At 41.4% G+C, this 14,645-nt stretch overlaps 1 protein-coding gene across 1 annotated transcript in view; it reads left to right on the top strand.

Moving 5' to 3' along the window:
* The window catches only part of LOC119423058 (VPS10 domain-containing receptor SorCS1), a 186,644-nt gene that overhangs the window by 128,268 nt on the left and 43,731 nt on the right, over positions 1 to 14,645 (top strand). The window contains exons 4-7 of the mRNA XM_037690467.1: positions 3,715 to 3,788; positions 6,640 to 6,704; positions 11,514 to 11,632; positions 11,804 to 11,893. Coding sequence (XP_037546395.1) covers positions 3,715 to 3,788; positions 6,640 to 6,704; positions 11,514 to 11,632; positions 11,804 to 11,893 — 348 coding nt within the window. The remainder of the gene's footprint in view (positions 1 to 3,714; positions 3,789 to 6,639; positions 6,705 to 11,513; positions 11,633 to 11,803; positions 11,894 to 14,645) is intronic.

Raw genomic sequence — 14,645 nt, 5'->3', positions numbered from 1 at the left:
TTATTGAATCTTACGCCGATCCTTGAAAGTTGGAGAAAATCTCTCTCACTAATGTTGTTTACCCAAAAGAACCACACTCAATGGAAGGAGAAGATTTTTAACCAGTATTTATACTTGCAAGGTCAAATTTCATGACAGGTTACATAAATATACGTATATTACATGCATTGATTTATGCGCAGGACAACCAGTGACAGAAAAAAGCCTGAAGCCGCATTATCTGGTCACTTTTATACTTTCAGCTCAGGCGAAGGCGAGTTCAGAGTTCAGGCGGTGTCCTTGAAGCGAGCTGCAGCCTGGCAGGCAGGTAGAAAACTTAAAAAAATAAATAAATAAAACTGAAGTTAAAGCAGGTGAAATAAGTGCAGTTGTTGATTTTTAGCTGCCTTTTAGACACACCAAAGCTGTTCGAATGCGGGACTCTGCTTTTCTAAACAGTAAATGAAGTCAATAAAATTAAAACAATAATTTAAACAGAGTATAATTTGTTCTGATCCACTAATTGTTTACGTACAATGCATGGCTGCTCATGCTCAAAATGGAAAAAGTCCAGCTTTGACTTTTGGAAAAAGTTTTGCTCCTCGTTTAACTCCATCTATAAGCTTCTGAGTAAATACGTTTGACTTTGGGCTTTATCAGCGTTCAGGTGCGTTTGGGGATAAAAACAGTTCTTTTAAATCAGTTTGTCAATTTTATTGATTTGCAGACACAAACACGAACAAGGAATAAACACCTAAATGTGTTTCAGAGCAGCAGGTAAAAATAAGTCCATGAAAATAATAATTCCTCACTTTGTTGATGAAAGATGGCTGAACACACAGCGAGGGTTAGTTTTGATTGCACAAGTGTGTGAAATAATTCCTTTATGAAATGAGCAATAAGGAAATGGAACAGCTGGTGGGATTTATTTTGTATTTTTATTTCAGAATAGTCTTTATTTTAAAGATTGTCTTTTGCCAAGCAAATATTAACTGAACACTTTTGGATTAACTTAAGGTTGTCAGGGTTTTCTGGTCAGGGCGAACCCAGTAGTGCGGACAGGGACTCGAATCGGCAGAAGTACAAAAAATAGAAATTTAATGATAATAATAAAATACAAAAATAACAGGCTGACGAGGCAGCACAACTCACAAAACGGGATGAAGGCACGGGAAGCTCAGAGGGACTCAGGAAACTCAGAAGACTCAGAAGACACAGGGACCCAACGAAGACGACGCGACAAAGAACAAGACTGAACAGACGGCTTATATACAGGGACAAGACGAGACGTGATTACAAACAGCTGTGACGAGACAAGGATGGCACCAATTAAACTAAAGAGAAAACACTAGGGAAACACAGACACAAACCGAGCCACCAAATGGTACCATCCTTACAAAGGTCTCCCTCCATTTCAAGATGGCCACCAGCTAACCAGCCTTAGCTGACACACAAAGGGTTACAGTCCCTTGTTTATTGCAGGGGTTATGTTCCAGACCCCCACCCCATCCAATAAGTGAAAATCAACCAAGTAGTGACGTTCTATTTATTTTAGTACGTATACTACCCATCCAAGCTGTCATACTGTAAAGTTTGCAGATGATACAGCGGTGGTTGGATGCATCACAAACAACGATGTGTCCAGCTACAGGCAGGAGGTGGAACACCTGGAGAGCTGGTGCAGGAAGAACAACCTTCACATCAATGTGAAGAAGATGAAGGAGGAGGCTGTGGACTTCAGACGGAACAGACACCCCCACCCAACATAGGAGGATCTGCGCTGCAAGTGGTCTCCAGCTACAAGTACTTAGGTGTGCATCAACGTGTGGCATGGAGGCTGCACAGCTGCAGAAAGAAAAGTTTTGCAGAGAGCGGTGAAGGCTGCACAGAAGATGTTGGAGTCAGCCTCTCCACCATCACAGACATCTACACCTCTAGATGCAAGAAGAGGGCCACCTGCATCATGAAGGACCTCACTCACCCAGCACACACTTTTTTCCCCGCTCCCCTCAGGAAGGAGGTTGGGGGGGCTTCGCTTGAACAGAGCAGGACTCGTGGTCTAATTGAGTGATCCAAGAAATGAAAAAAGTCCTCCGGATGAAGCGCCGAACATTTGGCAGCATGCTTCCCGCTCAGAAGTCCTCGTGGGCCGGCTACCAGCTCTCAAGATTCACCGATGGGTCTGGATGTCCAGTTCTGCTCGGGTTTTGGTCCAGTTCAATGGATTCTGTGTATCTCTCTGCATCCACTGGGTGCCAACGTCACTGTAATAAGTGCCAAACTTTTTCCGATCAGATGAAAACTTTCCCTCTAGTATGTCAGACGACGACAACTGGGCTTCTGGGCAGGACACCGCTGCCTTCTGGGAAATGTAGTCATTATGAGCGGGAATCCAGTACAGATTTATCGAGAGAAAAATACAAAAGAGAAAATGTTGGCGCCTGTCAGAAATATTTCATTTTTTTCGTTAACTTCTTACTGTACAGTATCCAGTACTGTCACAGTCACGAGTAATATTAAAGTTGATAATAATGTGTCTTTTTTCCTTGTGTTCGATCTTACTTTGAAAAACTGTGATAGAGTGAGTCCACGTAAGTCAAACTGCCAAGTAGCGAGGGACTACTTTAATCCAAATAATTAATTTTTTACAATTGTTCAGCCAAGATTGAAGTGGTAGCAGCTGAATGTCCTCAGCCCATACTGAGAGCAGACTGATCATATAAACATTTTTCTTTTATTCAGATTGCAATAATCATCCTTTGAAGGAAAGCTACTTTCAGTTTTATTTGTTTTTTGTATTATTTTGTATGTGTTACGTTTTTATGACAGTTGCTCTTTACGGGTTTTATGCAGATGACTGGTTGTACTAAAAGCGCTTCATATGGAAAAAGGATGTTTAAACATTTTGAACCACCGTATTTTTCATAAAGTAATCGCAGTTTGTCTTTTAAAATAAAAAAACCAAATAAATTGCAACGCCTGCCCCTGGCTGGGCATTGTTCCACTGTACAATAAAACACATAAAATATAAACCTACAACAGTTCGAACTCCATAAAACTAAAATATTATGAACAATACTCAAGTTGAAAAGAGAAAACATGGACACATACAAACTCTTTCCAATAATTCAGAATCTGAACTTGTAAAGTTAAAACATTATAAGTGAATTCAAACTTGTTTGGTTTTCAGCCAAGTGTTCACTTTAGAGATAAAAGTTTTAAAGTCTCTCATCTGTTTTATTTTATTAGTCACAGTTAAGACTGTCGTGAGAACTAATTCTGTGTGATTCAAAGAGAAAATTCACATTTTGTCTTAAATTCTGTTTAATTTTGTGTCTCCAACAGTTTCATCTGAGGGATGCAAAGTTTAGAGCTCCATCATCTGGAGATCGTTTTAATTTATGTCATAGACAAATCATAGGTTTTTACATTAGGTGAAAAGTTAATTTTATGATCCAAATATTATTTCATGTATCACTTGACATATTGTGTATCTTAAAATGCCAGTGATTTATAGCTAAATTAACTTTTATTCAATTTTGTTTTTGAGTTATTTCCTGTTTGCTTTGGTAGCAGAAAGTCTACCTTCAGTTTATCCAACAAAGCATGTTTTGGTTTAAACTTTTCATCCTTCATCCAAAGGACTTCATCAGTCCGAGGAGCCACAATAAACTGAGTGGTAACTGAACGTTTGAGTTAGTTCTAAACTTCTTGTTTTGCTCCTTTGCGTTGCAGCTCTACAGCTCGGTGGAGTTTGGTCGACGATGGCAGCTGGTGCACGAGAGAGTGGCTCCGAATCGTTTCTACTGGTGAGCGCAGCCCGTTGGACCCTCTGCAGAATCACTCAGTCCAGACTGCAGCAAAGACTCCACCCATTAAGCATTTTACTTGGAATGCTACTAAGATAAACACCTAGCCTAAAACAAAAGTCATATTAAGGAAGGAACATTGTTAGACTCAGCATTAATACTCAGAATGTATAAAACGTAACCACTGATGGAATAAATATGAATCTGACCAGATGACGGCAGATATGTTTGCTCGTCGATTACGTTTTAATAAGTATCGCCATGTGTTCTGTTTACAGCTCATAAGTTTAGACATTTGTCACAATAAATGATGTTAAAGTTCCAGTTTCATTATAAAGTATATTAACTGCGTGGCATAAATTATCATTAATTAGGAGTTAGAATAGTCTGTGACAAATATATAAAAAAAACATAAATAAAAATACATTCATGGTTCTGAGGAGAAGAGAAACACTTCTGTCATTTCTTTAATAAAACATACTTTAATCAGTTGTAAGAGAACATTAATTAAACTAAAATGATTTTATGATAAGAAGTAATAGATCTGAAGCCACTTTGGTCACACTGTAAATGCTTTTATGCACAGTCATCTGTTAGCGTTCCATTAGCTCATCATCTGTTAAAAGAGCCAACCAGTGCTTTGAGATATTTTACTAACACTAAAGCTAAACCAGCACACACACTGACACAAGCAAAAACCTTGTCTGTTTGTTTCTCAGGACTTTTTCCTCTTTGCATTTGTTTCCTATTATTTTACTGCGTCTTGTGGACACCCTGCGTCTTTTCCGGTCAAACCGGCTGCTTTCTGACACGTCTTCATTCAGGAACTAACATATGACAAAAAGGCTTCAGCTCAACAAACTGCAGAAGAACTGCTGGTTAGTAACGAGCCACTTCGGCCGGGAGTGATAGGAGCCCGAGGGCTGAGGCTGCAGAAGCTGTCAGACTTCTATTTTAGGCTGTTCTCTGTGTGGTGGGTGTTGTGGTAGCCCTGCTAATGAAGCTGCACGGGGGGGGGGCTCGTATCTGCGGCGCATGTGGCTGCAGAACATGTGTAAACTCATTTGTGATGCGGTGAACCTGAGAGGAACTCTGTAACATGCTGCAGGGAAAAAACTTGCAAACCGCCACGGGATCCAGCTCTAATCAGTGTGAGAGCTTAGCATGTGCATGCATTTGCATAGGACATTAGAAATCTCTGCAAATACATGTGGAGCTGCATCTGTTGGATGTTTTTCACAAGACAACAGCTCCATCTCATGACTAAGTTCTTTTTTAAACGTTCTAACCTTAGTCATCCTTTGAGGCCAAATACCGTGTTTTCCTGCGTATAAGTCCAAGTTTATTGCGTAATTTGTCAGTCCTGCGACTTATATGCTGAAGCAAATTATATACTTTTTTCATATTCGTAATGCAATTTTTGACTGACGCTTTAAATTTCGAAGAAATGCAACAGTGAGGTGTGTGTTCATTTCACTCAGCTGGTGCAGGCGGATGAACATTGGAGAGCTAACAGCTCCAGCCGCGATGAATGGATGGAAAGCTTGCTGGCTGGATGGATGGCTGGCTGGATGGCTGGCTGGATGGATGGATGGATGGATGGATGGATGGCATCGCGCCACCCAGGTGAAATTAAGCTATTTGGACCATTAAAGTGCTTTTATTAAGGAAAAGTTAAACTGAGACACACATTTGCTATAATGTCGAGCAAACAAACAATTGTTTTTAAGTGTTAATCTTGTTAAATTTCGAAGAAATGCAACAGCGAGTCCTCCCATGAGCGCTCGCTTAACTCAGCTGGTGCAGGCAAAGGAACGCTGGAGAACTAGCAGCTCAGGCCGTGATGGATGGTGCTGCGTTGCCCAGGCAAATTGAAGCTGTTTTGACCATTAAATAAATGCATAATAAATGCGACGGGTCAGTGGTGACACATAATAAATGTGACTTATATGCCGAAGCGACTTATATGTTTTTTCCTCTTCGTGATGCTTTTTTTGACTGATGTGACTTATACTCGGAATGCGACTTATATGCCAGAAAATACGGTACTTTTAGAAACTGGAGAAATAAGAGCAGAGTGCATCGCTGTAGGTCTCCCACAAAGGTTAAAATATACACATTCAAACAAATCGTCTTATTTCTTTTCCCTGCAACACATTATCACTCGGTATCAAATGTATTATTTAGTGAAAATGGAAATTAGGTTTGAGAAGTAGGCCACCTTGTTCAAGGCTTCTTTCATTCTGTAATTTATCAAAACGTCCTCTGATTAGCACTTTTGGTGGTCTTTGATTGTCTTTGTCTACTTTTTATTCTCTTCACAGAGATTTTCTGTACATCCCCTCCCTTTTGTGAATACGCTACGCTTGAAGACGTCCCCCTCCAACTCTCCATATCCACCTTCCCTTTTTAGCTTCATGTCTTGGCTGCTCCTGCTTCTCTCCTCTGATCCTCAAAGTCTTTTTAATTCATTTTTAATGCCATAACGATTGTATGCTCCTCCATCTGCAGGCAGCAAGAAAATCAATGCTTTTCCGTTTCTAATGATGTGAAGGAACATCGTTCCTAATATGTCTAACTGTAAAAGGACCTTCACGGGCTTTGAACATTTAGATCACATATTCAACCCGAGGCTTCGAGTTAAACTGTCCTCCATAAGTTCCAGTGGTTCCTGCAGCGCGTTCCTGCTGATATTTACCACAACGGTTGTGATTGAATCTCTCCGCTGTAAACAATTTGTCTGAATTTACAGCGCACAATCTCTCAGGCCAGACAGCAGCTCTGGCAGGTGGCATTTGCCCAAAGGCAAAAGACCAATAGTGATGCTGATACACATTTGTCTGCCTTTCAGGTCGAAAATGGGTTTAGACAAAGAGCCTGGTCTAATTCACCTGGAAACCAGCATCTCTGAAGGACGTGAGTAATTCAATTCTGTGTTCAAAGCTCTGTTTTCTGCTGTCTTTGTACTGTAACATGAGCATTGTGGCAAAGCAGAGAGGATTTTGGGGCGGTTGCATGGGCTGTTCTGCTGTGGGAGAATGCAAAGCGACAGTGGGGATGACAGAGTCTGGGGACGCACAATGACAACGGAGGTAAAAAGTAATGCATACATTAGAATGCTTAAAGCTGGCGATGAAGCCCAGCAGTGCAGGTTCATGTCTCTCATCCACCTGAATGACGATGAACACTGAGATGATACACACTGCCCTTCTTCTGCTGAAACACTTGAAATTTACTCCAGGGGAGAGCTTGCACGTAGCAGATATTGACCAAGTTGTTTAACCTGGTCCAGTCTTAATGAGGTTTGTGGTTAACACTACAGGGTTCATGCAGCGACCTCATCAGGAATGCGTGTTCAGTCATCTCGGGCAGTCAGACATTCCTGTGTATTGTGGACAGTTACACGCAGACGGTCATGCAGGTATTTTTCTCAGGCAAAGGTTAGGGTCTGGTCTTAATTTGTAAACCGACTGATGCTAGAATACAAATAACAGGTGGGGTGGCGAGGGGTGGGGTGACTGGGGGTCCTCCCCTAGAAAATTTTGAATAAAGTAGATGCAATCTCCTGCATTTGGTTGTATTTTATCAGGTTGTTAATCATTTACGTTTACCTACATTTGCAAACACTCTGCTTCTGTCAAGCATCCTATCCCCTCTCCCCCCTCTTGATGGTTCAGAGCCCGCCTCTTCTCCACAGAATTCATTGTCCTGCTCATTGTTGTCCGACTTCCCATGTGAAACCTCCAGGCGCCTCCTTCATCTGTTCATGGCGGCTGCCTGTGGGCTCCTGCCCGCAGTCGACTGCCTGCTTAGCTCGGCACTCACCCCCACCACTCGCTCGCTCCTGCTCCAGTCTCCATTGCCACTGTCTTCAGGTGCTTCAATTCTCAGTTGTCCAACTAAGGACAACGAGAAGCCTTTTTTATGAAAGCAAATTGCACTGTCTTTTGGACATTTTGATCGCTGTTATTTTGACAAATTAGCGCTGTTGTTTTAACACGTGATGTGATGTGAATAATATCCATCAAGCATTTCTCTAGTATTTTTAATAAATAATCAAAAATTTTATTAATGACCCACTTAAACTGTCAAACTAATTTGCAATTTAGTTGTGGTGTTTAAATACATTTTGGAGTTTTTTTTTAATATAATTGCACGATGACTTTGAATTTTATGGGCATATATTTTTTTTTTAAGGGTAGAAGCGGAGATGCTTACTTGAAGGAGCAGCTCGTATGTGATATTAAGAAGCTCGTAAGTGGCTGTTGTGTTTAAAATGAGTGTTTATATAATTATTTTCAGTTTACATATCAAATATAAGTTTTATTCAGTCAAGGCAATCTTCTTCTTTCGGGTGCTCCCTTCGTCAGGGGTCATCACAGCGAACTAAGTCGCACGAAGACTTGGCAACTGTTTTTACACCGGATGCCCTTCCTGACCTAACCACAGACCACCGAGCTATCACAGCCGTCTGTGTGGAGCAGAGAGCTGCCATCTAGGGTGCCCTGGGAAGCAGATAGGGGGGTCAAGGGCCTTTCTCAAGGGTCCAGAGTGGGGCAAATGAGGGTGGAGGCAGGTGTGGGTGCTTCACCTATCCCACCCACATTTTGATGTTGTTTGTACCGGAGTTGAACCAGCGATCTTCCGATCACAGGCCTATCTTCACTAACCTCTGCACCCCGACTTCCAGAGTCATATTTGCAGTCATATTTGTTCATAACTTTATTATTAGTAAGTCTGAGAGTTACCAGACCCAAGCAAACAGTTACTGGAATGCACCCTGTAAAAATAAAAGAGTTCAAATTCAAAAACTCAAATTAAGCACTGGTTAGGGTGGAAACAGTTGCACTGCTCTGCAGACAGTTCTGAGGTTGATTCTTGAACTGGGAATTGTTGGCTTACATCATTCTTTCACGTGTCAAATCCCATCGGCAGACCACTGAGATGTTGCTTTGTCGGATGAAGTCCAAGACCACAAATGATGCATCAAGGCATGTTTCATGAGTAGCCATGCCCAGACTAGAGTTTTTTTTGGTTGGCGGAGTAACCCATATTTCAAGTTTCATCCACTGAGAACAGTTAGCCAGGTAACAGGAGAGCATGTTCTGCACAGAAGCCCCAAGGAAGAAGAGCAACATGTGGGAAGATTGACAAACAGGAAGCCAAGATCATGACAGAAACTGTGTTATTACTTCTAGACGTTCAAGTTTTATCTTATTTTCTGCATCCTGCCAGGTCCATGGCTGACACTGAGCCAATCTGAAGATCAACTAAGTTAAGGAATCAGCAGTGAAGTCAGTTTCTCACTGTTGGAGACTATTTGGCAAAGAATATTCCCTAGGTAGCCTCCAACATGCCTCTAATGAGGTCCATGGCTTCCTCGTGACAGTTGCAGAAGCTTGTCGATTTGTCATGAATTGTGTTTTCAAAAAATGTTTGTTGATTTACTTTTTATAATTCTAGAGTGACAGAGCTGTATTTTGACGCCTCCACAGCACAGGAAATGTCTAAAAATCCAGCTAAACGTCAGCTTTAGGGCTCGCTGATCAGACAGAGTTTTTCGAGACTGAAACGGAAAGTTTGCCTGTTTCTTTGCAAATATCTCGCAATTCATTTGAGTTGCCAACTAGTCTCCAAAACATCACATCTCAGTGAGGTACAGGCCTAATATTCTCTCAGCTCTCAATTTTCTTTTCTAATTTCTGCCATGCCTTTACCTTTGACCTCAGTTGTTGTATGGGAACAATGGAATAGCAGGTTTAGCTTGTCTCCCAAATTATTTGTACAGCAAAATTGTTGGGCACAAGAAAAATTGTATTGCTGATTTTAAGGGAAAGTTTCCATTTTTCAGTAAGTAAAGAAGAAATATTGCCATCCAATGTGAGTGATAAACACAACCTCATCTGATTTGACCTTTGGACATTGTCCTGATTTGTTTTGTCACTTTTTTAACTCCCTCTTCTTCTCCTTTTGGCTTTTCTCTCTTCAGGGGTCTCCACAGCGAGTCATCTTCCTCCATCTCACGCTGTCCTCTGCATCCTCTGTCTTCACTCCAACTACCTCCATGTCCTCAGTAACTGCATCCATATATCTCCTCTTTGTCTTTTTCCTGGCAGCTGCATTTCTAACATCCTTCTACCAGTATACCCACTGTCCCTCCTCTGGACATGTCCAAACCATCTCAGTCTGGCCTTTCTAACTTTATCTCCCTGTTGTTCATCCTGGGCTGTACCTCTGATGATCTCATTCCTAATCTTATCCATCATTGTCACTCCTAAGGAGAACTTCAATATCTTCATTCCTGCCACTTCCCGTTCTGTCTCTTGTGTTTTTGTCAATGTCTCATTCTCCAGACCAAACAACATAGCTGCTCTCACCACTGTCTTGTAAACTTTTCCTTTGACCTTTGCACAAATCACTCCTGAAACTTTTCTCCACCCACTCCATCCTGCCTGGACTCTCTTCTTCACCTCTTTACCACATCCCCCATTTTCCTGGACAGTGGACCCCAAGTACTTGAAGTCCTGCACCTTTGTGACCTCTGCTCCTTGTAGCCTCACTGTTCCACCGGCCTTCCTCTCATTCACACACATGCACTCTGTCTAACTACGGCTGACTTTCATTCCTCTTCTTTCAAGTGCATACCTCTCCAAATTCTCTTCCACCTGTTCCCTGTTCTCACCACAGATCACAATGTCATCTGCAAACATCATAGTCCACGAGGATTCTTGCCTGACCTCATCTGTTAGTCAGTCTATCACCAGAGCAAACAAGAAGGGGCTCAGAACCGATCCTTGATGCACTTGTCATTTTTCAACTAAACTTAAACAAAGACAAAATCCCATCTTATTGCTGAACTTACACCATCATATTCTTTTAAGGAAACCTCTGAATTATCACAGTACAATAAATGTACTTGCTGGAAATGTGCACTTGGTTGTGTTTTACCAAACCAAGTGGAGCAAAGAATGTCTGCAATTTATAAAGAAGCTCTAGGATTTCCTGCTGAACACCCAAATAAAGAAACAAATCCATGTCTGCACCTAATTGTATTGAGCGACACAGCTGCTATGTTTAGAGGAACAAAGTGAAATCAAATCGTTCAGTTGTGTCAGTTTGGATGTGTTTTGTCCAGACTACAGCCATGTTGGTCAATTCTCTGCAGTTTGTTCGACCAGTAGAAACCAATGAACGACTGATTTGTGTCTGCTTTGTTTACTGTATACATCGAGGGTTGCACAGAGGTGTGGAGGGCCGTGTTCATGTTTGTTTAAATGAACCTTAGCGAGTTCTTTTTTAATTTAACTAATCATGCCAAGTTCCTAAATGACAACCTTTTTGTTAAAGTTGGTGCAATGAAGAATGGGTCAGTCAAACAAACCCTCTGAGCAAATGTTGCACGTGTCAGATGTTACAGTCACACAGCCGGAGAATAACACCATTGATCATGCTTATATGGAAGGAGCTGACACGTATTTGGCTCGGGCCGGCGAATGGGGACAGGCTCCCCAGCTAGCACCTTGATTGAAGGGAAGGAAAGCAATTGGCCTCTGTGGTCATCTGTCTCCCCCTCCACCCGGCTTCTCCTTTACCGGGACCGCATCACAGAGTAATGCAGGAGGCCAAAAGAGAGCACTTAACTCTGTGTGAAGGCTGCCTTTTTTCATTTGCTTAAACCATTGGCCTGACGTGTGTCTGTTTGTGTGTGCATTGGTGTGCGAGCAGAGGCGCTGTATGTCACCTGCAAGCTGCAAAACTGCACCGATGCCAACAAGGGCAAACCATTCCCCGGGTACATTGACCCCAATTCTCTGGTGGTGCAAGATGAGTACGTGTTTGTCCAGGTAAGTGATAGTTCTGTTTGCTCACTGAGAAATATTAGAGCTGAGGGCAGCATGTCTGTGTGCAGGAAATACATCAAGGGCATGTTTAGATGTGTCCTACATTCTTTATTTTTAATGTGAATAGTGTGAAATTTGTGTTTTCTGGTGTCACTGAAATGTTTCTGGCTCAAGGTGTCCACTGCTGGGAGGCCAGTCTACTATGTTTCTGCAAAAAGAGACATCTTCACCCCCATGAAGCTGCCTAAGTACACCTTGCCGAAGGTAACCAACTGCCCAACACCACTTCAGTTAGGGAATACCTGCTTGTTCTGTAAATACAGTGAATGCTGAGGCTGAAATGTGTTAAATAAGCTGAAGCTAAATGGGTAAAGGTAAAGCAGCCGTACAAAAAAAATAGCAAAAAACTAATAGATGAAACTGGAAGAGCAGTTGTTTAAATTAAAATCAGATGAGCAGCATCAAAAGACAAAATCAGCAAAACTGTAACTAAAAGCTAAAATTAGCAAAAACAGTAGTGGTAACATAAAAGTAGCAGAACAGTAACTGAAGCTAAAACTAGCACAATAACAGACATCAAAGACAAAATTAGCAAGACAGATGCTATCTTAAGTAATCATCCATCCATTATCTTTACCTGCTTCTTCCTTTTTGGGTCGCGAGGGTCACTGGTGCCCATATCCAGCCATCACTGTGCATGAGGCGGGGGGGACGCTGGACAGGTCTCCAGTCCATCACTGGGACACATAGAGACAAATGAAACAAACAACCATTCATTCTCTCACTCACACCTAGGGACAATTTAGAGTCACCAATCAGCCTAACATGCATTTTTTTGGTCTGCGGGAGGAAACCAGAGTACCCAGAGAAAACCCACGCACAGAGAGAACATGCAAACTCCACCCAGAATGGCCACGGACCAGGATTTGATTCAGGGCAACCTAGTAGCTTGTCCTCTGGTTCTTGAGATATTTTGCTAACAGGGAGAAGAAATCATGCCTATCATGTCAGGGGGTAATAAAACATCTTCTAAGCACTAATAAAATAGACGATTTCAGCTAAAAGCAAAATATTTTAATAATTAACAGAGGAAGTGTAAACAGGAAAGAGAAATGGCCTCATTGCGAGGAGGTTCCCCTCACGCCCACCTGAAGCAACGATGATCCCCGGCGCCGACTCCCTGCTGGCGATGTTTCCAGACGTGTAGGGGTTTGCAGACACATGGAGATGGAGATGTAACGAGCAGTACGGCTGCAGAGCGAGAAGTCAAAAACTCAATTAGCGGAAGTTTCTCGCCTGAACCAATGGAGAACCTCAAAGGCGCATCGAATGTTGCATCGACTCGGCTCCACAAACGCCTCCCAAGTCATAAGTTTCATTACAAACACAATTCCCCCATTGGCTGGCCTCGCAACCTGCGCCACTGTCAGACAAGCTAAAAGTTTAAATTAGCTAAACCGTAGCTAAATTAAAATAGCAAAAGCTGTAGCTGAAAGCTAATTTGATCAAAACAGATAAATGCCAAAACTAGTGAAACAGTAGCCGTAAACAAAAACTATTAAAACAGCTGCTAAAAGCTAAAATCAGCTGGACAGCTACTAAAAGCTAAAACCAGAAGAATGGCCTCTAAAAGCTAAAATTAGCAAAACAATGACAGAAACATTTGGTGAAATTAAGACTTGTAAAACCACCTGTTAAAAGTTAAAGCCAACAGAACAAGGGGTAAAAGCAAAAATTTGCTAAACAGTGGCTGAAAAGTGAAATTAGCAAAACATGAGCTAAAATCTTCAAGATTTCAAAGAGCACCAATTATTAAGAATTTGAAAAGTTCTCAATGCATTTTTATGAAGAGAAAATAATATAAATATATAAATATAAATAATGGTTAATAAATCCAAAAGTGTAAAATTCACACAAACCGTAAGTCTTGTCGGTGATGTCCAAAATGAGCCGAATATTTTGAGACCCGAATGGCTGAATGACTGAAAAACAAATGATTCGAATGAGTTAAAAGCAAGTAAAGTTGTAATGAAGGGTTAGGTAAAGTGTTCCCGATAGTTTTTTGTTTGAAGGTAGACACCGGTTTGATTCTGGCTCTGTTTGGTCCAAGGCCCGCTTCATCACCGGCTCTTTGTTATTTACGGGCGAATCGAGGCCAAAAGCAGCCCTCGCAGAGAACTGTTGTTCCATACGGCATGTCCCGTTCATCACGTTCCCTCTGACAATTAAACATGTTTATTCAATCAAGCCTTGAGAGCTCCGGTAGTTCTGGCGACATCGGCCCAGTCTGAGGTCGATGAAGCACACAACCGAACAGCGTGACCTCAGCCCCGTCACTTCTGCCCAATAAGTCTTAAACTCTTAATGACTGCTGTTTCCTACAGACGATGGAGCGGCTCGGATGATTCTGATTAATCCCAGCAGGAGCACAGACACAATAGGTGTAATCTGAAAGTCTTTATGTTGATTATTGGAACAGAATTAATCACGTTTTTGATTGAAGTACAGAATTAAAACGTATGTTGGTGATACTTATTGAGGTGCTCTTTTAATTCAGTCAATTGCAGATTCAGTGATGAATATGTTGACATTATTTGTTTTTATTTTAATTTCCATATTTATGTTTATGTTTTGGGGCAAACATGGACTTCTACATTTTAGCCATTTCTGTCAGAATGTTCAGCTTATTCAGGAGATGGCTGCCATCGCATTTGGTTTTTATAAGTTTTAAAGATAATTTCCATTATTTTCCCACATAGAATTACATGAATATGTTTTCAGTTATAGTAATAACTCGTTTTTCGCAGGGGATCCGTACCATGAAGCCCTGCAATAAGTGAAAAACCGCAAAGTAGGAATAGTAGTACAAGTAGTAAGTAGTAGTTTATTATATATATATATATATATATTTTTTTTTCTTTCGCCTGCTCCCTGCGTTAGGGGTCGCCACAGCGAACTAAGTCGCACAAAGACTTGGCAGTTATATATATATATATATATGTATATATATATATAT

This window comes from Nematolebias whitei, chromosome 16, assembly GCF_014905685.2.
Source record: "Nematolebias whitei isolate Nwh7 chromosome 16, NemWhi1, whole genome shotgun sequence".
NCBI lineage: Eukaryota > Metazoa > Chordata > Actinopteri > Cyprinodontiformes > Rivulidae > Nematolebias > Nematolebias whitei.
The sequence above is the reverse complement of the archived record's forward strand: the minus strand, read 5'-3'. Positions and strand labels throughout refer to the sequence as shown.